Below are 25,673 nucleotides of genomic sequence, written 5' to 3'. Positions count from 1 at the left end.
GGGAGGGATTGGTGGCCAACAAATGAAATACACTTCCATTTGCTTTTTAAGGGTCACCAATAAGATTTGAGTATTATTTTACTTATAAAATACAGATGATAGAACTTTAGTTCAAGGTAGTTCAGGCTGTATCCTAGAAGCCTGTAAGATTTCGCTTAGATCTGGAAGTTTAAAATTCTTCAAGTTGTACCTTGGAGAAGATAATAAAATTACAAATTCAGGGGCTGCGAAATGGCTCGGTAGTTAAGAGCATTGGTTGGTCTTGCAGAGGACCACAGTTCTGTTCCTAGCACCTACATAGTGGCTCACAATCATTTTCAACTCCAGTTCCAGGGGATCTGATATCCTCTACTGAACTCCAGGCACACACATGGTACACAGACATATGTGCAGGGAAAACACTCATGCACATAAAATGGAATAAATAAATCTAAAACTGTTGTAAGTTATACCTCCAGAGGTCTGGACCGGGTAAATATATGGCTAAGTGGGAGAGCACTTGTCTAGTGTACAAGTATGACTGACTCCCCTTCTTCAATCTGCAGTAACCACACATCCCTCACACAAAACCTGTAAACCTCTTGTAGTAAATTGTGTTTTAAAACACCATTTGTGATGTTAAATGATAACACTGTTGGCACTGATAACACTGTTAACTTCTAATAATCGGCAAGTCTCATACCTAAAATGAACAACGCAAGAAAATGTCCCCTATCTGAAAGACGTTAGAACAAGTTATTTTTCAATGTCCTGTCAGTGTTTTATACAGCTTTGTAATCTTATTAAGAAGGCAAGCACAGGACTGGGTGTAGTGGTGCACACCTTTTACCCCAGCACATGGGAGGCAGAGGCAGGCAGATCTCCGAGTTCAGGGCCAGCCTGGTCTAAAAATAAATAAAATAAAATAAAATAAAATAAAATAAAATAAAATAAAATAAACAAGAAGAAAAAAAGGCAAACAGAACTAGCAATCATGTTCTCCTTGTTTATCAACCAAAAGGCAAATCAAAGTCTTCAGAATGATACTCTCCCTTATAAAAATCAGCACTATGAAGTATTCATTAAACAAATACACCATAACAAATTAGCAACCTCTACTCTAAGTCTCAACTGAAAATTTCCTATTATAGAAAAAGAAGGTACCTATGTCTTTCCACACATACAATGAAACAAGTACTACTGAGGATGAGGCTTAGACTCTTGAGTGTTCTCACACTGCTAGGACACTGGGTGAGCTGAAAGGCTGGGGACAGGCCCAATATTGATCTAAAACATGCCTTCCACATAAATTATACAAGGCTGCCAAAACCTTTCTGCTAGTAACCTAAGACTGGGATAAACAGCAAGTGTGTGACTGCAAATGTAAACTGTCTCACTGGGGCTAGGGATGCAGCTCAGGGCAGAACCTCACATAGGGCAAGGTCCTGAATTTGACCCTCACACAGGGGAACAAAGTATACAGCTTCATGAGGTGAACAATTACACCAAGTCTCTCATCCTTCCTGTTATCTTCTTCTCCAGTGTATATCATAACCCAGTCTATAACACTGAAGCTCAAGTATTTTGAAGGCAAAGTGCTCTCAGCAAAACCCCGTATCTTTATGGCTAAAATCATGTTAATTACTAAACAATGTTAAGAAAAACCACAACTTCAATCTTGGTTCTAAAACTTTCATAACGCTGACTTTTGCTTTTGGAAATAAAACCTTTTTAACTTACAGAGATACAAAAAACTTACAACTCACATTAAGAACGCTTATTGAAAACAATGGTTAGAAAATAAGACAACTTGGACATAATCTTTCCAGTCCTATACTCTTTAGATAAGGTTGTGCATAAACAAAGCTGGAGCCCTTCCCACACTTCCAAATATTTAGATTGCTTAAAGTCTTCAAAGTTCTACAAAGGCATAGTGATTTAGAACTTCAAAAGTTCAAGAAATCAAATTTACCAAAATAAATACCACTCTGACACTCAATGGACATCTTCACTTTAAGGCCTTTGTCACAAATCTGAATCTTTATTGTTCTGAAATAAATGTTAAAAACATAACTTGAAACAAAAATGTCAATATTCAGTCTCAGAAGACATGTGGCTCAATGCCCATCACATGTAACAAGAAAACTTCCTTTAAAAAAAAGGAAAAAGTACTATGAGAAGTCTTTCGTGATGAAATGCACCCTCTGTGTATCCTCCCTCCTTCTGCATTTTCTTCACAAGATTTGCATTTTCTTCACAACAGTTCTTGCTATGATGTTTGACGTATTTTTTGCCACTCAACAAATTCATCAAGAAGAACAGGCCCTAGAAAGAAGAAATAAGTTTTGTTATAATTCAATAAACTCATCCCTCTAAAAAGCTTCAAGGTGGCAAGGGACCCCTACTGCTTTCTGATTTCCCCCCCCCAGGGTTATTTCCTTCTCAAGGAGTGTTTCATGAACTCCCTTATAAATGAAACAAAACTAACCTTTTCCCACAGCACTGACATTTAAACACTCAGAAAATGTATTTTTTGCTACATCAAGAAGTATGAGCATTTTTTAAGGAGGAGTGGCCACACAAGACTTTATTCTAAAAATAGGACACAGTAAAAAGGGCAGCATAAAGCAAATGCCTACTAGCTGACTGACCACTATTCTAAAAATATGTTTTGTAACATAGAGGTTCCAAATGTTTACCAACAGAAGCCAAGTGGGCAATTTAAATGAGGTTTCAGTATTTGTATTTTCAAAATGTAGGTAAAGTATGACCACGAAGAGATATGCTTGTCTTGTTTTTCTCAAAATATAAAACCTCTGGGTGTTCTTTTCTCTCTTGCTTTTAGCAGACCATACAAAAACAGCCGGGCAGGCAAAGCAGTAAATGGCAATGTTGGAATACTGCGTGGACTGCCAAACTGGAGAGCAAGTTCAACACAAGCCACTACTTGGTTCCAACCTCTGAAACCTACAAAGGAATACAGGTGCAATGTGTCAGATCCTGATAGTTCAAATAAATTTATAAGTTTATTTTTACATCAAGCCTCTCAGTTTTAAATGCTGGTTCAATATACACAGATACACACATCTGCAGGCTCTAAATAGCCTTTGGGCTGCCAGCCTACTGCAGAAAATGATTGTATCTTCGAACAAGAATTAAACTCTACCCCACGCTGTAGGGAAAGAAAACTCCTCAGGAGGGACAGTTGTCTCTTTAGTACCTTGTTTCTTCTGTGTCAGAGTATATTATTTTCATTTTAAAGGAAGGCACCTTTCCAAGTACCCCTGTGAACACTAAACATACCACAGCACCCCTAATGACTGTAGAGACCAAAAGCTTAAGAGTTCCACAGAATTGATTTGTCTTATTTGTTGTGCCTTTGTCTTCCTAAATGCGTAAGTGAAACTTTCTTTCACTGAAAAGGCAAGTGGCAAAGTAGAATTTCCCCTTTTAGGTTGAGAAATGATCATTAAGCTGTACTGTCCAGCCATGGATGAATCAAAGCTATTTACGAGCACAGATTTTACAGCACTTCTGAGTCTAGCCTGTCTCCCCCATATCCTGATTAACTGAAGCGTTGCTCTCACACCAGTTCAAACTTTCTGTTAATGCTATAGAATGCATAATCTCATTTAATATTTTTATTTTCATAGGAATTCATGATATACTTACAAGCACCGTCTTCATCGTAGTTACTAAGATCGGCATGAACTGTTCTGCTGAATTCTAATACATTGTACCACTGATCTTTGTTCATAACACGATACTTTGATTGCTGTGGAAAATGATATAAACATTTGGACTACAGAACCAACATTCTTATTGGGGCTTGGTTTTAGCAACTCTAGTTGTCCATTTCTTATTTGGCCTTTTCTAAAACATTTATTTCCTTCTTAATAACTTGCTTTTTTTGAACTGACTCACATGCTATCATCTATTTTCTTTTCTGAAGGCAGTTAAGACTAACACTGAGATATACATATGTGTACCCATGTGGCACTCAGATCATAATATAGAACCTATCCTACATGTAGTCAGTCTGACCATATGGTTTCCACTATATAGAACGTGTGCATTATGCATGATCTCCATTTTGAAGGAGGCATCTACAGCAGTAGTGGAAACAATATGAGCTTGGGTCCAAATCCCAGTGTGGACACTAAATTGAACAGTCTTAGGAAAGTTACTTCTGTGGCAGAGACCTTGGCTGGCAGGAGCTCAGGGATCCATCCCCAACAGTACAACTAGGTATGGTGACACACACACTTGTAATCCCAGCACTTGGGAGACGAGGCAGGATGCTCACGAGTTCAAGGATAGCCTGGGCTATCTAGCAAGACTTTGTCAATGTCCCCCTCAAAACACAATCTCTTTCCCAAAACCAAAACCCAACCAACAACAAATAACAAAACAATCCCCAAATACCAAACTAATCCCATTCCCTCAACTGCTAAATGATAAATTGCTTGAACATACCTAGTTCTCTTCAAAGCCCCACAGAAATGATTATTTTCCTAAATGTATGTTTGTCCAAGTATCAAAAGATATATATCAATCATCGAAAACATCAACTTTCCTGGTCACAAAGATTTACACTGTACAAAACTCGTTTACACAGGCTTTAAATAAAATTTTTACGGTAAAGTTACTGTGAAAAGTAAACATTATGATGTTATTTCCAATAGGAATAGAAAATGGTTAAGATTATGTCCAAACCCCTAAAGTTAAAGGGTTTAAAAATAAATATAAAATTAGACAAATAAACCAGTGGGAAAAGGATCATGTCTTAGAACTGCTGAATCTAGCAGCTATAGTAAACTATTAAGAGGATGTTTATTCTATGACTCCCACGCATGATGCATAATGAGCAGCGTAGTGGAGGACTATTACAGCCATGCTCATATTTGTGAATACAAAATATTAGCACTTTATTCTATTTCTTAGTATTTAGTCTAATTAGAAAATAAAAGTTTTATTGCTAAAATAAATTCAGTTGTGTATGCTTCCACCTAAGACTAAGACTAAGAGTGGGAATAAGGTAGAGTCTGGTTTAAAAGTTTGAGATTTATGTACTAGTATCAATTTGTTCTCACCAAAACCTCAAGAGATTAAGTTCTGGGACTCCTTCTAGGCAGAATGAAAATTCCTTAAAATTGTTTTAATGTGGTATAGGAGAAGGTATCCAAAGTGTTAACAAATGCAAAGCACGTATTCCATTAACAAGTTATACCCCAGGCCCCAAGTATTTTATGTTCAGAATATATTAAATAGCACAAACTTATGTTTAAAACTGACAATGGGCATATACATACTTTAGCAGACTTCTTTATGCATGCTGAATTTTTTTAAAGTATAGAATTTGTTTCTTCAAAGTGTAATTTCAATCCGATTTTAAAATACCAATACATACCTCCAGGTACTGGTAAAATACTGAAAACAGTGGCCACGTTCTTCCAAGCAGCAGTGCTAACATAGACTTAGCAGTATCAATATCAAGACTTCTCTGATCTTTATCCTAAAATATTAGTTAAAAAAAAAAAAAATTAAGTTGCCTGCAAAATGAAATCACTTAGGATTTGCAGGGGAAGTTGTACCTACCCTTGCAAAATCAAAGGCATATCTGTAGATATTCTTAAATGATGAGATGTCATTCAGCTGTGAGCGCAGAAATTCAAATCTGCTCTGTAACTTTTCTGTGCAGTCACACCTTAAATACAGAGGTCAGAAGGAGAACATTTCTAAGAATGAGTGCATATATGAAAGTACTTTATTTATTCTCAGCTCAACATTTAAACTAATTTAAACTTCCAATGCAATAATAAAGCAGAGAAAAACTGACAATTAGTGTACACTGTATTGACTTCAAGAAAAATAAACATCTCAATCAAAAATGTCACAGAAATCACAAACATGTCTTGGTGTGAATCAAAATGTCTGTCTTCTGGGCTCCATACCCCATGCTTAATCACAGTTCTATCTCTTCTCCAACAACTGAGCAAATTATATTCAGGTCATTATCATATTTCTTTATAGAGTTCTTAGGCATCAGCTTGGTGAAAAAAGAGTAGTCTTATAAGTTTAGGATATCACAGAGGAAACTGATACATTAACTGACCTAACCACAAATCCAAATTCCTACAGTTTTAGTCAACAAAGTTGAGTCCAATCATTGAAACACTCAACTTAAGAAAGGTACAAAAGGTACAAACAAGTTACCCACATTATATCTAAGGATGAAACAGCAAACAGAAACACCTAAGTCAATGAAATATTTAAATGTCTTGCTGGGTTTCTGAAGCAAGAAGTCAGGCAAGGCCTCTTAGCTGTGTGAGTCCCCAGGTTTTCTTGTGACTTCCCATATCCTTACTGTACTCTGGGCATTTTTAGTTACCATTCTCAAAAGTCATGGCTATGCCTCAGCATACTTTATTTCTTCAATTGGGAAAGGATGTAAAGTAAAACTCAGGACCTTCCCTTGTAAAGTAAAACTTCCTTTGACTAAATTGGTTGCATCATCTACTGTAACCACAGTATTCCATTTTTTTTTTTTTTTCTCTTAAGACAGGGTTTCTCTGTGTAGCTTTGGTTGTCCTGGACTTGCTCTGTAGACTAGACTGGCCTCGAACTCACAGAGATCCGCCTGCCTCTGGCTCTGTGCCTGGCTGATCTTCAGTATCTTAAGTCAGCAATGTGAGGGTCACATCACAGAAAAGGGAGGTTGGGGAAGAAAGAAAGGGAAGGCAAGTGGGAGGGAGACACCTTCAAATACTCAGCTCTAAATGAGATATCTCCATCAGATTCTTCCCCTTAGGGGTCACGGAGTCCATGGGAAAGGAGGCAGAAGGTGTAGGAGACAGAGGGAATGGAGGACACCAGGAGAACAGGGCCCTCTAAAACAACTGAGCAAAGCTCATATGAACTCACAGGGACTGAAGCAGCAAGCACAGGGCCTGCACAGGTCTGCACTAGGTTCTCTGCAGATAGACTATAACTTTCAGTTTAGTACTTTTATGCAACTCCTAAATGTGTAAATGAGTGGGTCTCTGACTCATGTGCCTGCTCTTGGGGCTGTGTTCCTTCTGTAGGGTTCCCTTGGTTCAGCCCTGATGTGAATCTTTTTTTTTTCTTTATTTTGTTAAAAAAATAATTTAAAAAAAAAGTCTTTGTAGGGGGAAAAAAGAGCTGAGGGTATAGCTCAATGATCCATAATCTGGATAGTAATTCCCAGGGTTCAAGAAGACAGAGAAAGAAGAAGCCTGTGAAGACAGAAGGTTCTAATTGTGAACAGTATTCTAGTCAAGTATCACCAAGTACAGTGGTCCAACTCCTAGCAGTGGCAATGGAGACTGAATTAGTGTCCTAAAGTGTCCATGTTCAGCAAAACACAGTCAGACCAATCCCTAAATACCTATAGTGTGACAGAAGCTACACAACAACATGAACTTATACTCACTCTAGGGAGAAGGAGGCAACCAAGCTTCCTCTGCCTAGGGGTGCTATAGAATTTCCTTGATGAAGAGTTAAGGCCTTCACAATCACTTAGTAGTAACAAGGACACAGCCCCAGTAGGATCAGTAACTATATGGGGAACAGTAACAAGGCATTCCTATCAGTTCCCGACAAAGTGTCAGGATGTTGGACTGGGCATAAAAATTCTTACTCTTGCCCAGAAGCAATATGAAGCATTCCCCGTCTTGAGTGTAAAACGGTAGCTTTAATTTCTGCCTGCGCTTGCCAGTAGTGATACAGTATGCTAACTAAAAAACAAAAGAACTAAGATACAGAATTGCATGGTATAATATCCAAATTGTCCAAAGTTTAATAGAATGATCACTTACAAAGACAAGAAGGCAGATTTCATATGGAATGTTTAGACATATCTTACATTTTAAAGCAGCTCTCTTAAAAATGCTTCAAAGGTTACTGAGAACTTACTAAAACAAAGAACAACAGAAAACGTTAAGAACGGAAAAAAGTCTACAAAAAGAAATATAAGATGTAATAATAACAAGGTGGGAATGTTTGGACTGCAAAATAGGTCTCATTTCAATAACATACTTGTCCTAAATAGAGCAATTGCAAGCTATACACAGCCTGGGTTGATAAACAAAATTAGCAGAAACCCGTAGTCCAACTAGATGTATTGTTCTGAACAAACTAATATAAGTAGGTTTAAAGTAAATGATCGAGGGGGATAAAGGGCAAATATGAGCAAAGCAATAATATGTATGTATGAAAATATCATAGTAAAACCCATTATTTTATGATAATTTTTTTAAAGAAGACAAAGTAAAAGAATGGAAAATGATCTATCACAGAAAACAGCCAAAAGAAAGCAACAGTGGCTTTGTGTCAATTAATAAAACCTCAAAGCAAAGAAAATAATCCAAATAGAGAGGACAACTGTATAATGATAAAAGGTCAATCCATCAAAGACATAGTGACCCTAAACAATACAACCTGCACCAAATAAAAAAGCTGGGAGTAAGCTGGTATGATCCCCGCTCTACTCAGCTTCTAAAATGTGTCTTGTTACCAACATGTGTGATAGGTTATTAGTCAGATCTTAGGGGCCAGGAATATGATTCAAGTGCACTTACAGTAGACGCCAGATGTGTAAGGGTTGGCACAGTGACACCCTCATCATTGCTGGCCTTGGTTTATTTTCTTGGTTTATTTTTATTTGGTAATTTATAGATGCATTACAGTATGGCTTTTCAAAATAAGCCTTTATATTTTATCAAGCACTTAACCATTTTTCATGGAAATTACTACTTTATACTTAGTCTGTTGATAGTGCCATAATGGAATCAATGTTTTGGTAAGTCTACCTTGGCCAAGGACCAGTTCCTTATAATATGCTTCATGTAAAATAAGAAAATTCTACTCTGACTACTCAGTATCTGACCTCAAATAGCACAAAATTGTTAAGTGAAACAGTGAGTTCTAGTGGAAGTTCAAAATCCAGTCAGCCTCTATCATGGGAACATGTAAAAGAAACCGTCTCTCATCACAAATCACTCTAACGATGCCCGGAAACTAGGAGTCTTTAAGATCTCCACGTTTACCAGCTAAAAATGCTCACCAGGTACTCTGTATTCAGTTACACTTATTCCCTGTTTTGTAATGCCTTAAGTCAGGGATTTATGTTTTATGCTTATAACTTCAAAATGCTTTTCACATTTTTTTTACAACGTGATCCATATTTTCACCTAACAATGTAAAATATTAAGTAAAACTTTCTGTTCAAGAAGGCAAAAAATGAAAGTGAAACAAGACTCCTAACATAAAGTTACCCATTCCCCTAACAAAGTTTGAAAATTAATTTAACAGCGTAATATAGGGCCTAGGATATGATGGGAGTCCTGCTTTCCTGGACAATATCACAGGAGACTCTAAAAGTATGTTAAGTAAATAAAGCATGACCACTAAATATAAACCACAAGATAGGTGGCATATTTAATTATGAGAAATTTTAAGCTTCTATCTGGAAGGAATTTAGTGCAAAAGAATGTATCAAACCCAATCATATAGCACATAACGACCCAATAGTTACTACAGAGGGAAGAATCCACAAAAACACACCAAAATTACATACAGCTCCTTAACACATCACATATGGGTTACAGCTCCAAAAGGGATGATCATATAAATGAAATGTGTGTATAAGAGGAGTCATAAAAATTTGGCAACTTGGTTCCTAACCACACGATCATCAAAAATTAATTCAATGAATCTGAGGTGCTTCTAGTGGTGTTGATCCATGCTGAATTACATTAACTTACTGTATGCAACCTTAGTTCTAAAGCTATAACCCACACACTTTGCACTGCATGAACTAGCCATACAAGCTCTAGCATATGTTGCCTCAAATACCTTACCTTACTACAATATGTCATAAATGACCATTTTTTCATTGCACAAAGTTTTCTCCTCTTCTACAAATTTGATGATTTAATTATAGAGTACTTAATATTTTCCAACCATCACTCTTCAGCATGTACAAAATTAGGGTATCATTATATTCTATACTGCTACATAATGTTGGGTTTTAGAAATGCTGTTTAAATTATTGACTTACATTTTATTTTGAGATTAGGACATTAATTTCTAAAATCACCCCAAATATATTTACCATTTTGTATCACATTATTTTTGCTTTCTATTCTTAGCACTGACAATTGTAAATATCACTTAATTCTGATAGACCAATGAATGATGGTCTACAAATGTGTTGAAGCATCAAATACTTACCACTCATAATGATCTCATGTAGATCTTGTGCAAAGAAGCTAAAACCATCAATTGGCCCCCCCCCTTATTTGAATGTGTTTTTTGTCCCTGTGTGCCTGTGCACATGGGTGCTAAGTGTAAAGGCCAGAGTTAGCCTGTGAGCCATCATGTGGGTATTGAAAACTGAACCCAGGACCTCTGCAAAAACAGCCAGTGCTCATAACTGCTGAGCCACCTCTCTAGCCCCTATTTATTTTTTTATGAAGGTTAGGATGGAGCAGGAAGCTCCACATTTACTACTTAATACTATAAGCACATGAGAAGAAATATAAAACCAGTAACCACATCCAGGCAATTCTTAATATCACACAACTCCCAAACAAACTCAGTAGTTCAGACTGTCAGTCATGTCAGAACAGAACTCCGAAGTTTAGAAAGAACATCTCTATATATACTTAAACAGTCTATCATGATTAGTAAGAGACTATGCTTTTAAATATTCAAGTAAAATCAAAGAGATTTTTGGGTTCCTGGCACAATTTAAGATTCCCAAAGAACACAGTGGTTTGAATGAGTACAGAACAGGCTTCAATTTCAACATAAGGATTCGGGCAAAAATACTTCAAGAAAGATTTTGAAACAAGAGGCAAGTTCATTTACACAGCAGATCTAAGAGAGTCTTTCTTCCTAACATGTGACTGCTAGTAAGTATGCTGTGGCACACTGACATGTAACAGAGTTGTATCATGTTCTAGATTAAGAATCTTCTCTACCTAACATTTACCGACTAGAGAAACACTGTCTACCTTTCAAGGTACAGGGATGTAGAGGAAGGCATTTTGAAATTGTCATACTGACTGAAAACAGAGAGGAGAAATGCTAATGGCAACGAGCCGCTGGCCTCAACTTGAAATGGATGGAAGTTACCCACCACTCTCCTGCCTACAAAAACCAACCAACCAAAAATCAAGTTACTGTTTCCCATTCTTCCTTAATAAGTCAAGCCAGTCCTTTCCCTTTGATCTTCAAAGTCCAGGTCTCAAGATGCAGCCCAGAAACTACTCTTCACTACTCTAACTGCTACTGTCATGATTACTACCACTTCCTTTCAATCATCATGATCTTGTACAGTCCCTTTAAAAGACTGTTTTCTCCACCCACATGGATTTAACCCTTCTACCAATTTTAGCTGGCTAACTTCTCTACCCAGTGTAACATGCTAGAAGAAAACTTCCCAAGTATCTTGAGAACTATCCTCTTTAGGGAAAAGAAAGGCCCACAGCCTCCCAATAACACAGAAAACAGTGTGCACAAAGTGTAACACGTGTTCAGAGGCACAGGGCTGAGCTTCCGCAACATTCTCAGAAGACCCCAGAACATCAAGAGTATTTACTTAAACTATTGCAAAACTGTTACACGATTCCTAAGTTCAAAACACATAGTTTAAATTCCCTTCACAGGTTAAAGTACTAATTAATGTAATATTATTCAATATAGCTGGAATTTTCAACTCACCCTGGCAATATTACATACATTGTGATTCTAACAACCAGATTACCTCTTGAAACAAAATATCTCATACTCCTTATTTATACATTAAAAGGGGAAATCGGTTTTACATTTTATTCTAAAAATTATCATTTGGTACATCTGAGAGGGCTTTACCCAAGGCATGAAGACGCATATGGTGTATGCTGACCAGTCTCATCCCCACCTACCCGTCTTTCCAACAAATCTCCTTATCACATTTACACAATGACAGGACATATGCCTGTGTACAGGCTTGTGTGCACACACACACTCACTTGCTAATGTTGGTTTAATAAGGGAAGAAAATAATAGACACTAAAAATTCAATACATAATCTCACTGCCCTGTTAACAAATAGACATCCTTTCTTAAGATCTGAGCAACAGGTAAAAAGAATTAAAAATAGTACTAATAAATGTACTAATAAAGCTGTACGAAACACAGAAAACTACAGGGCTAATAGCACAGCGCTTGCCTGAAAATTTTAACCGAGGTTAGGGATGTGGCTCTGTGGTAGAGTACTATGTTAGCCTGTTTAAAGCCCTGGATTAAATCCCAAGCAATGGAAAACAAATGAACAACAAAATAATGCTTTAAACTATGAATATTTTAGAAGGTTGAATAACATTCTGATGGAACATTATGAACATGACATAGTATAAAATTACCACACAATTCCTAACTGACTCAAAATTAAACACTTTACTATGAAAAAGCAAAGTGAATTATCTGCATAGTGAAGTAATTCTGAAATTTGTGGAAAGATTGCACAAGATGTCATATCAATATGAACATACGTAACTATAAAATGGCTAAAAACTACATGGGAGGCAAAGAACACTTGTACTTTGGTCCTTTGTGAGAATGATTAGGAGGAAACAGTTAAGTAAAGCATCATCTGACTATCTTTAAAGGTATTAGAAAGGGGAGTGAGGAGGTCCTGCTGTCCAATGATGGAATTCTTCACATAGCAGAGTTCTGCATTAAGAGTGGGGAAAAGTTTTGTTACCCAAACAAACCTGTGAGCAAGTAACTCTTTGACCATTTCTTATTCACCCATCAAATGAATCAACATGTTTTAATTAGCTTGAGGTTTTTCTTAAATATGAAAAAGACAAGTGTTCATTTGTGAAAACCAGATTATAAATTTGCTGTGCCACACTGATTTTTACAAATTAAACCAATTTGATTATTTTTAAGGTAAAATCTTACTCTTGAAAATGATAAAGCACAATGAATCAACAAGATCTTTACATAAGCCACCAAATTTGTTTTTTAAAAAATGTTCTTACTGTAACGAGGTCATTCCCTTTAACCATTCTTCCTTGGTAAAAAATCCCATGCTTTCAGCCTCCAATTTCCACGCCAAAACTAACATAATAATCTGGAAAGTACAGAACATAAATGATGGAAAAGTTATCAGAAATAATCATGGCTGCATTCATCATGGAGAACATTTTCAAACAAGTATTTCCAACTGTCCACTGAACACTACAGCTTCTGTATTGTTAACCACAAAACAACTGTGATGTGCTAGTTTTAAGGCAGTGTTTATGAAGGTACACTCTCAATCTATAACAAACTGTATTTGCATCAAGAGACAACTCAACCAGCTTAGGTGGATTAGAAAACAACAACAACAAAAAAACAACCACAGGTATCATTTTATAATATTAAACATGAAGAAAAACTTCACATATTAAAGCCTCAATTTTTAGAAATTTATAAAGAAAATGTTAAAATCCACTTAGTTCATTCTAGAAATAAAACATACATTTTCAGGCTCAACACCAATGTCTTCACAAAATTTTTCCATTCCTTCTGGCCCTACAACTTCATCAGGACCTTTAAAGACAAAAATAATTTATATTTTTTATTTTATTATGAACAGTTTATTATGAACATGAAAGAAACTATTACACTAAAGGTATCCATGAAAATATCATGCTTTTAAAAATAAGTAAATTTGAATTTTAACATAGCTTTGAAAAGTATAAACATTTGCCAAAATCTTAAAGTCTTTATTCCTTAAGTGTTACATTACAATACGAATTAAGGACTCTTAAGATAAGGTTTCACTAAGTAGCTCTTACTGGCCTGAAATTCAGAGATTCACCTGTTTCTGCTTCTGAGTGCTGGGATTAAAGGTGTGAGAGGCCACACATTTTCTTTTTCTTTTTAAAGGCACAGTAAAGAACTATTCCACTGGTATAATTCAGTAGCTTGCAAAAAAAGAATAAAACCAAGCCAAAGTGAACTTACTCACAAAAAAACAAAACCAGAAACCAAACCTGAAAATACTACTAGAAAGTTATTACGAAAAAAAAACGTTTGACAATGTAGGGATATAAAGCATATGGAGGTTGAAGCATCTTTTAAGTTTCTTATTTTAAACCAGATCACTAAAAGTCAGCGCAATTCTTGAATTTTGTTTTTTTCTGTTATTAGATTTCCAAAATACAGTAAATATATTGCTGCCAATTTTTCTGTGCCTAGAAATAACCTAAAACAAATGTTATGAGTTGAGATAATATATAAATGTCTTGAAACAATGTTCCAACATTATCCAAAAACAGCTTTTATTCCTTAAAAACAAAAACAAAACCCCTAACTTTATTTAAAAAAAAAACAAACTTGAAAATAAAAAACATCAGACACTAAAATTAACCAGGCCCAATGTCTACACACCTGAATGAAGTTCTCAATTGAAAAGGCACTTGAAAATTTCACTTGGGACTTTACACTTTCACTACTTGGATGTATTTTTATATATACATTTAATCCACCACCAAAAATGAAAAACCCATGACAAGATATAGAATTAGAAAATTTTTTGTATCCTCTAACAATAACTCATGTTCACTTCTTTTATTCCATTCTTCCTATCCCCTAATAGTTCAGCTTTTATTGCTCTCTTTTCTACATGTACATTTGTTTACAAATATATATATTATCTTGATTCTGAGTAAGAGGGAGATCATGAAGTTTTCTAGAGAATGTATCTTCCTTGTACATTTTAACTTGCCTTTCTTCAACAATTAGGAAACACTCCAGCTTTAGCTAGTCAAGGTACACCAGTTTCTAATCCTAGCACTTGGGAAGCAGAGGCATAAAGATCAGGTGTTCAAGGTTAGCCTGGCCTACACAGGACCATGGATCAAAACAGAACAGAACAAAACAGAACAAAACAAAACAAAACAAAACAAAAACCCTAATGATTTAAGTCATAGATTAAACTAATCTTATTAGGTCCATTTCACAATTCTATAATTAGGTTATAGGTACAAACAAAGCCAATGCCTTATAATTTTTCTTAGTAGAGTAATATAGTTTTCTACAATATGATCAATACTCTCCTACAGTATGAGAAGAATGCCAAAGTGATGTTAACACATTAGAAATCAAATCAGTTCTATATAAGACATACATGTGATCTGAGCCACACAAGATCTGTTCCTATTAAGTGACTTTCCCAAAGCAATGGAAATAATAGACATAAGTATAAAACAAAGCCTATACCAAAGTTCACTCCCTAACTGAATATCAATTATACTTTTAAACGATAGCCTTCTCATAAAACTACAACCTCGATAAGATGTATGTAAATGAATTCAATTAATTCTTTCAAGCTCTTTGTATTTCCACTCAATTTAAGCAGTCATGAAAATTATTTAGTTCACCTTACAGTTCACTAAGACAAAGTAATTCTAATCGTATTTTTATTCTTCATAGCAGATTTAAAAATGTGCTCTCTTTTTTACTTTCTATGTTTTCTCCTTAGAGGTCCATTACACAATTGGCTTTCTATATATCTAAATTGTATACACATGAATTCACAAATGGTAGCTCACTAAAAAATAGCTGGAAAATAGTGAAGCATGGTGGCATACGCCTTTAGTCCCAGCACTTGGGTGGCAAAGGCAGGTGGATCAAAGTCAGTGTGCAATGATGGGTGCTGCGGTACATGCCTTTAATCACAGCACTCTGGAGGCAGGCAGACAGATCTCTGTGAGTTTGAGGCTAGTGTGGTCTATACAGTGAGTTCTAGGAGACCCAAGGCTGCACAGAGAAACTCTGTCTCCAAAACAAAACAAAAAGTCAGTGTGGTCTACAAAGCAGTTCCAGGCCAGCCAGAGCTACATACATAGTGAACCCCTATCTAAAAGACAGAAAAGAAGACAAAAGCATATCTTCTATTCTGAACACATGCAGGGATTTTTCTCCTCTAATCACTATTCAAATTTTACATAGCATTTACAGCGTATCATAAGTAACCTACAGATGATCATTAGTATCTAAAAATAGGGTACATGAAAACACTACCCCATTTTATGTAAAAATATAAATGTTCCCAGCACATGTTTAGGGTTTAATACAATGCCATAGAAAATACTTAGGAAACAAACAAAACATTCTTAGTGACAGTACCTTTATAATAAATTACACAAGAGATTAGTTCATTTTGGAAAACACATACATGCATATATAACCAGTATATCTGACAATGCTCTAAGGCCATTAATAATAATCATAATACCTAGCATTACTGAGCTCTGACCATGTATCAGGTAGTATGCTAAGTCTTTGCATGTATCATCCACTCTGAGTAGGCCTAGCTTTCTTTTCTCCATCACAAATACCCCAATTTGATAAGAAAGAACATTTACTATTCATTCAGCAAAGGACTGACCTCTTATCAAGGTTTCTGCCAAAATAGTTTCTGAAGACACTTTCTTAAGGACTTTGTATAAAAGTTTAGTACTTCCACAAAGAAGTTATTTCATAGAAGAGCCTTCACAAGCTTTAATCCTTGCCTTTATACACACTGCTACAATGGTCTCTTTCACTAGAAGCGACATTTGAAGGCAGGGATCATGTCCTGATTTTTCATTATTATATCTCAAGCACTATCACAGTGTTGGACTCACAGAAAAGTATTTCATAAACAGTCATCAAATGACTCACTGAATGACAGAAGATAACCTCAAGTTTACTAGCCTTTTTTTTTCAGCAGAAATGAAAATTAGTTGCCATTTGCTTCGTCTTGAGGGTCAGTCAACTACAGTTTGAATCCTGGCTTTTGCACTGTTTCATCACTGGCAAGTTAATCTAAACCAGTCTTCATTCATAAAATGAGGGTAACATCTCTTACTTGACAGATGGTTATAAGGAAGATGACATACTTCTCACAACCCTTGGAGCAATGATAGTAACTATTACACTGGCTGTCAAAAATGTTAGTGTAGAAAATAAATATTTAATTCAAATCTGAAAATACCCAGGAAGTTCCAGTAAGAGCTAAAACAATCAAGCATTAAAAAAAAAAAAAAAAAAAAGCAAAACAAAACAGAACAAACACACACACACACACTGATTATCTTTATGGTATCTAGTAACTTTTGTAAAGTAAAATAAAATTAGAACCTTTTGATTATATATAATGTGTATGTAAAACTGACATTTTAAAATAATAGGTCAACATTTTAAATAGAGGTCAGTAAAAAAAAAGTTCTCTACATTTAAATTGGGTTAGTGGTTGTCTTGGGATACCAGTAATAGCATTTATTTCCCCTGATCTAGAATCTATTCTACTACTAAACAATTTTTAAATTATAAAATTGGGATCATTCTGCTGATCCCAATAGCAAAGTTGCTGCCCCCTTTTCAAAGTAGTCTAGTTTTCCATACAGTTCGCTGAAACTTTACAAGTTAAGATGCTGAATGGCTAATATAAATATAAGGCAATAACTACTAAGTATTTTTATTTAAGCAAATACTTTTGACAATAATGATAAAAGAGAAAACACAAAAAATAAAAAGAGGAAAACAGGTAAAAGGAAAGAGAAAAAAATTAGCTTTAATATCAAAGAAAAAAAAAGCAAGAAAAGCTGTTATCTATGCTCATGTGGAAATCAACAGTAGGAACAAGTGTCTTGTTCACGAGCTTGCCTCACCTTGGCCCTAGATCTTTCATCAACCACTCACTTGTCAGACTCAGCTCAAGTTACTTTGCTCCTGACACTTTCAGGGTTGGGTTTTATATTATTCCTATTAATTATCCTGTGTCTTCATGGTCTAGTATTTAACATCCTGTAGCGTTATCACTGTTTTCTTATGTATTATTGCATCTGTTGTTAAAAAAAAAAAAAGATAAAGCTGGGTATGGAGGCGCACACCTTTGATCCCAGTGCTAGGGAGGCAGAGACAGGTGAGTTCAAGGCCAGCCTGCTCTACAAAGTGAGTTCCAGGACAGTGAGGGCTGTTACACAGAGAAAACCCATCTTGAAAAACCAAAATAAACAAGTAAATAAATAAATTTTAAAAGGCTAAATTAAAGGCAAATGTGTTGTTCATTATCTCTGAAATTTAAATTGCTTGCCACATCACCCTAAGAGCTTCATAAAATGTTTCTGAAAAACACAGAGAATGTTGAACAGAAAAATGTTTTCCATATTGTTTCCTAGAATATTGAATAGAAAATGCTTTACAAAGCTGGGCGTGCTGGCATATGCCTTTAATTCTAGCCGAAGCAGATCTTTGAGTTTGAAGCCAACTTCCAGATAGTCAGGACTATAAAAAGAAACCCTGTCTCAAAAATTAAAACAAACAAACAAACAAACAAACAGATAAACACATGAAATAAAAATCTTTACCCACTTCTTTCCTAAAATACTTTCGTCAATGCATTTAATGTCTCTGCTTCTATTTAGATACAAACAGTAAATGAGTTTCTCCTCTTACATAAAATAGATTTAAAGAAATACTAGTGTTGAAATGCCACTAATTTCTAAGTCAATCCTTAACCCTTGAGGCTTAACCCTAATCCCTGCACACAGTACTACAGCATAGCAAGCCAGCAACATGACTGGTGTCTTGTTCCATTAATTTCATTACCTGCATACTCATAAAACCAAGCCAGGCACTTCTTTCTTGAAAACTCTTCCTCTCCACTGATTAGTCTAGCAGGAGGCTGGGACCTGCAATAGCTTGGAAAACACAAATGTCTAAGACTTACTAAGGAAGACCCAACTCTTAGTGAAAAGCTCGGTTCAAGAATTGCTTTGATGTAAAGGAAACACAGTGGTTTATTTATTTATTTTTTTTAATGAGCATTTTGGGAGAAGGCGTTATACATTAGCAATATGGACCTGTATTCAACACATAAGAATTTCGGACCAATGAAACTCAAATGCTTCTTTACTTGCTACCAAATTCCAAAAATAGTAACTAAAATTATTTCCTCAGATATCAAGATTATAAAGAAATGTAGCCTAAGTCTCAAGCCAAGACTAGAAAATAAAGCCTAACTCTCTCCCTCTTTGAACTACTCATGCTGGACTTTCTCTCTAGCACTAAGCACTGATTTGTATGAAAATCCTTGTTATAATTTAGGTTGAAGTCTAATGATTCTGCCCCTCCAGCTGTTTTAACAGGCTTAATTAAAATATCTTAGATATGTTCTCAAAGAGCTAATAAAGGTCACGCAAAACGTTAACTATCAAAGGGCGTAAGTAAACAGTATCATATTAATCATTCAAGAATGATTTCACAACCAGGGGGAAAAAACCCAAAACAATTGATTAAGATTAGGATTCAACAAGTCACCTCCTTGTTTCAAGCAGTTCGTTTCTCACTGCTTTTCTCCTTAAGACACGTCTCCTTTGTGTAGTCCTGGCTGTCTTGTTTTAATGGTAGGTTTTTAATTTGTCACTTTAAGTGTCAGCCATTAACACAAAGACAGCTCAAAGGATATAGGAAGGAGGGCTCCACTTCTCAAAGCTAACTTGCAATGACTTTCTGCAGCAATGTTTCTATGATCGAATGTCTGCCACAAGGGGAGAAATGGGCTCGAACTATTGCTCTGCTTTGTTTTCCTTTCCTCTACTCGAACGCAGCGCACAACAGCTTACAAAAGACTGAAAAGGCTGTAGAGCTAACAGCGTCTCAACGCTAGAAAAAAAAAAAAAAGCACTCAGGGCCTTTCCAAGTCCATGTAGGGAACTGGTACAGGTGGAGCCGAGGCCTGGTGGCTCCAGAAGCTGAGACTCCAGCGATTTAAAAGGCCTCCTGCTGGGAGCATCTAGGTTAGGCCACTTCAAATGCTAACTCAGGAGACCAATTATAGCACAGGCTTCTTTTCTACCAGTCCCAAAGCAGCTGTCAACATTCTTCATGCTCTGCTCCTTTCTTCACACTCTGACATTTAACAATGTGTGGGCCAAGCCAATTCTCTTGATTTAGTGTGACCCAGGGAAGCCGTGGATCTTGGCAGATCTGCGCTCACTTCTCGGCTGGGAAATAGGAGGAAAGGGAGAATGAATGCAGGGGGAAGGAGCACGGTTTACATATGGTCTCCTGTTTCCTACCCTCTGGGCGTGCAGATAACAAAGTGGGGCGAATCTCTGAGCTCGTCCAAGTACGCCAGAGCGCACGCACAGGCGAACACGAGGTTCGGGCCCGCGCAGAGCGGAGACTCTGGGCTCCTCACCGACCGCCTCCTCGTCGGAGGGGAGAGCTCGCCCCTCTAGCCACGGCTGGCGGCCGGCGGCCTGTCCCGCACCGGAGGAAGGAGAGCCTGCGGGGTGGGGGCGGGCGGTACCTGGAGATTTTACACTTTTTGAGGCCCGCGTCTTCCGCGACCGCCGCTGCCACTCCGGGGGCTTTTCTCTTCTTCTTCACTGGCATCTTCCGCCTTCCCCGGCAAGGTGGACAGGGCGGCCGGGGAGGGGGTTCGCGCTCCGCCGCAGGCCCCGCAGCGCCGGCTCCTGCCTGCCAGGGACCGCAGCGGAGGCCCGAGGCGCGACCCCGCGGCGGCCCGGCCCCGGGTCTCCTTCTTAGGGGCGGTTCGAGACAGCGCAGCGCTTCGCCCGGCGGTATCGCGGCTCGGGCTTTCCTGGGGCAGGGAACGCCGACAGCGCGGCACCTACAGTAGTCGCGAAGAGCAGGCGGCTCAGTCTGACCCGGAAGCGGATGGCTCTAGGCCGGAAGTGACGCAAAGAGCGCTCGCGGGGCGGGGCGGGATCCATACTTCTGGGCTTTTCGGATGCGGGTCTCTGCTGGTGGAGCGTGCTTGTCCAGAGTTTCCCAGGCGGGTCCCCAGCGGGAACTACTTTATAAGATCATGAATGTTCTACGGCTGGCGAGCGAAGTACTCTGGTGAGGAACCTCGCGTGAGTGTGCCCACTCCTGGTGTGCAGCATCTCCAGTCCCTGGGGTGTTCTCGGTGGGCCAGAGACCAGCTTCTTCTCACGCCCCCGCCTGGTCAGTGCCAGCTTGTGGCTTCCTCCAGTGGCGAGGCAACGCCTCCATGTTTTACTTCTGAGGAATTCTCTTCTTGGATGAGACTGGAACACTGACTGACTATACTATTCATCTCTGGTCTCTGGAAACTGCCACCACTTTTCTTTCTGGGCTCTTGTATTTATAACCCTGAGTCCTAGGCCACGCCCATCACCACAGGAAGCAAGTAGGCCAATACCATGCGCCACAGTAGGCAGTTATCCAGCTGTGGACAAACCAAAGCCCAAACAAAAATCTCACATTTGGAATTAAAACAAAAACATATAACATAACTGACTTTTAAAAGAAACTAAAATGTCCATTACAGTAGACCATGCTGGCCTTGACCTTACAGAGGTCCTCCTGCCTTTGCTTCCTGAGTGCTGGGATTAAAGGTGGGACAACTTATAAGAGTTCAGTCTCTCCATCCTGTGCCCCTTGAGGGTGGGACTGCGGTTGTCAGACTTGGCCACAAATACTTTTATTCTCTGAGGTTGTTCCCCTAGCTCCCAAAAGATACTTTTATTTCCCCAAATCTAGAGAGTCTAGCTAGGCAGAGAGACTGAGGTATGAGGATTGCAAATTCAGTCTGAGCAACTTAGACTCTGAAAATCAAAAGTACAGAGAAGTTTGGGGGCTGTAGCTCTAAGACAGAACACGTTGTGTGTGTGTGACACCCTACTTCAGTCCCTAGTGCTGAAAACAGTCTAGCCATAAACTCCACAAGTTGAATAACCCAGATTCTGCAAAAGTAGTGAGCACAAGACAAATTTTTGTTAATAGAAATATTTTATGATTTTGAGGTGATGGTGTATGTACTTGTTAAAATTATTTGGAGTATATATTTATAAATGTCCTAATGATACATTATTTTTTCAAGATGCTTTTATGACAATTACAAGACAGAACCAAATAAAACAGTTGGGAAAAAAAAGAGCCAAGTTTATTTCTTCAATAAATTTGCTTCAAAGGCTGCATAGTTTTTTTCCCCAGGAAAACAGAAGAAAGGGAATAAAACTTAAAGACAGATGAAGTTGTTGTATTTTATGTATTATATTCATTGATTCAGTCTGTTATTAAATAACTTTTTGATTGCCATTTAAACCAGATTTGAGAATATAAATGGTAGAAAAAGGCACGTGTGATAGCACGCACATAGTGAGACTCTTACCTAGACAAAACAAAACAGGCAAAGTTTCTGCATTCATGGAGCTGACAGTCTGGAAGGAGAAATACATGTAGCATTTATACCCATCTACTTCTTCATTGCCTTCTCAGGTTAGAACCGACTATCAACACTATGCTTCCTTTGTCAAAGTCGCTCTCATCCCAGTTACTTACAGATAGGGATGTTCTGTCTGTACACAGAAGCACCTAGTCATGTGATTTAATTTTTTTCTTCTGCTCACAAACACATGATACCTCATGATTTTCACCAAAAAGTGTAGTGAGAAGCTGTGACAGTGCTACAGTTCTTTGTTATGTGGTCTAATTTTCTTTCACTATATCAAGAAGGAAAGGAAAGGAAATAGTATTAAAGAGGACACTTGTTCTGGTTTAGATCCAAAGAGACTCAGCCACTTTAGGAAAGCCACAGAATACTACCAATCGTTTTTTTCTATTGTTCATCATGTTTAAAAAAAATAATCAAAACTGGATGTGGTAGTGCACAGCTTTGATCCTAGCACTTGGGAGGCAGAGGAATGCAGATTTTTGTGACTTTGAGGCCAACTGAGAGACCAAAGAATTAAAAACTAGGTTTTTGGGGTACTGAGTTAAAGAGTTTAAAACATCAGGCCAATTGACCTTGCTGCTTCTAGGCAGATCCAGCTAACTGCAAGGAAGAGCTGACCTTGCTGCTCATTAGAGATATCGTTGCCAGGAAACTGGCCCGGATGGCCTCCAACTCGTTCCAACTCATAGCTTTGCTCCTGAAAAATAGCATAGACTACCCAGGGCAAGCCATCTCTTCCATCCCCCCACAAGATAGAAAAAAAAGAAAGCCAGAGCTGTTCATGGTCCTAGCTCTTTCCCACAGCAAACGGTTTTTCAAATGTAGCCTCCCCTTTTCTTTATTAACATATAGAAGCTTGCCAGGCTAGAATCCCCTGCTTTGGGCATGCTGGGAGGGACTAGGATCTATAATTCACCCACAATCCAGAGCTCAGGGCTCTCTGCTGGATACCAATGCCTTGGTGTCAGAGTCCAGCTTGAGCTTTGAATAAAGATTCTCGTGTGTTTTGCAATGGACTTGACTCCTGGTGGTCTTTTGGGATCTCATGAATTGGGCACAACACAGCCTGGTCTGCAAATGAGTCCAGGATAGCCAGGTCTGTTACAAAGAGAAACCTGTCTCAAAAAACTGGAACAAACACACAGAACAAAACGAAAATCTCAGAAATGCATTATAGCCATCTGTTAGTACAGTGACAAAATGTGTATGCAGTTCAGAAAAGCATGAAATGCTGAGACATAGGTCTTTCATTCAGTTGACAGTCTAAGGTTTAGGGATTGTAGAATAAAGAAATGAAAAAGAACTTTCAAGATAGTTATATCTGAATTAAGGTAGCCAAAAAATAGTGGCAGAGATGTGCTTATTTATATATTCGGTATAGTATATTTTTTTCCCTAACACCTTTAAAAATAGGACTTTCCCTACTTGTCAAAAACAAGTACTGCAGGCACCAACCTTTCCAAAAGTTACTGGTTTTTTTTTTTTCAAACACAAAGTCAAAATTTTGTGAGATATTTCCATACACAAAAACCCAGAGAAAATTAACCCTAGGAGAACAGTAGAGAATGAGATGTCAAGTCAGAATTTCTTTTTGAAATTTCAGGAAAGAACTCAAGAACTAATGTTGAAGAATAATGCAGATGTAAAGTGGGTAAAATGCTACTTGCTCTGCTCATCCTGTAGCAGTGTGCTGGACCACATCCATTGTAGTGACTTGAGTCTGGTTCCTTGTGGGGCCCAGACTGACTGTGTCTGGAGCATTTATGGTCATCATCACAGCAACACGTATGAGAGTATAACAGTGAATCCTGTGCTGGTGGATAAAGGTTCTTTCCTGAATTGATGACATCATTTCTGTTCAGATCACCTGACAGGTGCAGTGAAGAAATGTATTACATACCCAGGCAAAGAGGAGTGCTATATGCAGCCTACTGAACTATGGTATTTTACTTAATTTTATTCAGCGTGCTGAGAAAAATGTGTTCATAGAACAGTTCTAAAGGGGCAGTGCGGAGAAGCTCATGCATGAGTAGTGGTGTGTGACTTCCTTAGGAGACACAGGCAAACATCTCTGGACCCCAAATGGGGCACCAATGACATCAAAGACACAGTTCCACCCAAGTCTACCCTAATGAGCTGAAGGATTTTTTGGCGTCACTAACAGAACATAGGTGATGAAAAGGCCCCTGCCCCTTACCTGCTTACCTTGCAGGCAGCTCTTCAAGAGCCATCTCACCCCAGAAGCCTTGGACTCCCTATGTAACCTGAGAGCGGCTTGTGAGTCTAGTAAATTTCCTGAGGCAGGAGGGGGAAGTGTTTCAAGTCAGTGGAAATAGTTACATACTAACTGGTTTCTTCTTAAAACCTCTTTGTGCCAGATGGAAGTTTCCAAATTTGGTTATAGTTTCAAGTTTATAGGTTAAAGAACCTTACCATATCCTTTCAAACAATTCTAAAACAGCTGCGGTGGTACACATCTGTCATCCCAGTTCTTAGGAAGCAAAGAAGGAAGACTGAAGTTTAATGTCAGCCTAGGCTACTTCCTCCAGGAGGGAGAAGGAAAGCTGAGGAGAAACAAGGCAGCGGGCAAAAAGACTCCCAGGGTCTGTGTGCACGCTGCTCTGGGAGCTCCACGAATGCAGCTTTCCGCGTCTTTGAGTCACCCTTGCTCCTGTAAGCGACCCCTCCTGCCTTATTGGCTCATCAAAATGGATTTGGATGGAATTGGTTCTTTGGTCTATTAATCAGTTCCTTACTGGGATGAGTAGACTTTTGTTTATATCTCCCAAGGAAAAATCACACATTAGACTGTCTCAAAAATCAAATCAAAACAAAACTGGAGTCTGTTTTACTACTACCACTAACACTATTACTACCATATCCATGTTGGTTCACTAGTTCCAACATTCGACTATACTAATGTAATATATTAATCAAATAAATGGTTTGGGAATTACAATTTTAATCATTGCAGTTTCCCTAAAAACGTAAGTTTTTTATTTCATTTTAAACCTTATGTATTTATTATTTGTGTTCCGTGGTATGTGTGTGGAGAGCAGAGGCCAGCCTGGGGAAGTTGGCTCTTTCTAACTTTCCTACTGAATGGGTTCTGGGAATTAAACTCAGGTTGGCAGTCTTGGTGGCAGGAAAACAGTGAAGTACAAGAAGAAAGGGTGTTAAGAATTGTATATTTTTATAAAGATTAGAGCAGCTGAAATTCTAGATTTGAGATTAGATTCTAGATTAGAAAATTAGAGTTCATTCAACATGAAACCAAGATGAACAGTGCCAGATGGCTGACAAAAACACTAATGCATTGCAGTAGATTCAGTGAACATATTTCCTAATGTTGTAAAATCTCAAATTTCTAATTTGGTTAGGCATTTCAGTATAAAAGATGCCAAGCTTATGCCTGAAA

The 25,673-nt window shown here is 37.9% G+C and overlaps 1 protein-coding gene across 5 annotated transcripts; it reads right to left on the bottom strand.

Annotated features, from left to right (window-relative positions):
• Positions 1-1,997: 1,997 nt before the first annotated feature.
• Positions 1,998-20,727, bottom strand: Dcun1d5 (defective in cullin neddylation 1 domain containing 5). 5 transcript variants are annotated; one of them, XM_060369069.1, is made up of 9 exons: positions 20,342-20,725; positions 18,637-18,728; positions 13,517-13,587; positions 13,035-13,126; positions 5,578-5,686; positions 5,390-5,494; positions 3,652-3,754; positions 2,794-2,946; positions 1,998-2,304 (listed from the first exon to the last, which is right to left on the bottom strand). In XM_060369069.1, the coding sequence occupies exons 1-9, from the start codon at positions 20,425-20,427 to the stop codon at positions 2,249-2,251; spliced, it is 867 nt and encodes a 288-aa protein (XP_060225052.1). In that variant the 5' UTR covers positions 20,428-20,725; the 3' UTR covers positions 1,998-2,248. The 5 variants fall into 5 exon arrangements, 4 of the variants coding, with proteins under 4 accessions (XP_060225052.1, XP_060225061.1, XP_021508506.1 ...); XR_009586658.1 differs by having other exon boundaries at positions 2,177-2,304; positions 2,679-2,946; XM_060369078.1 differs by lacking the exon at positions 18,637-18,728 and having other exon boundaries at positions 20,342-20,727.
• Between the last annotated feature and the right edge of the window lie 4,946 nt (positions 20,728-25,673).

The sequence above is a fragment of the Meriones unguiculatus genome, chromosome 1 (genome assembly GCF_030254825.1).
Source record: "Meriones unguiculatus strain TT.TT164.6M chromosome 1, Bangor_MerUng_6.1, whole genome shotgun sequence".
NCBI lineage: Eukaryota > Metazoa > Chordata > Mammalia > Rodentia > Muridae > Meriones > Meriones unguiculatus.
The sequence above is the reverse complement of the archived record's forward strand: the minus strand, read 5'-3'. Positions and strand labels throughout refer to the sequence as shown.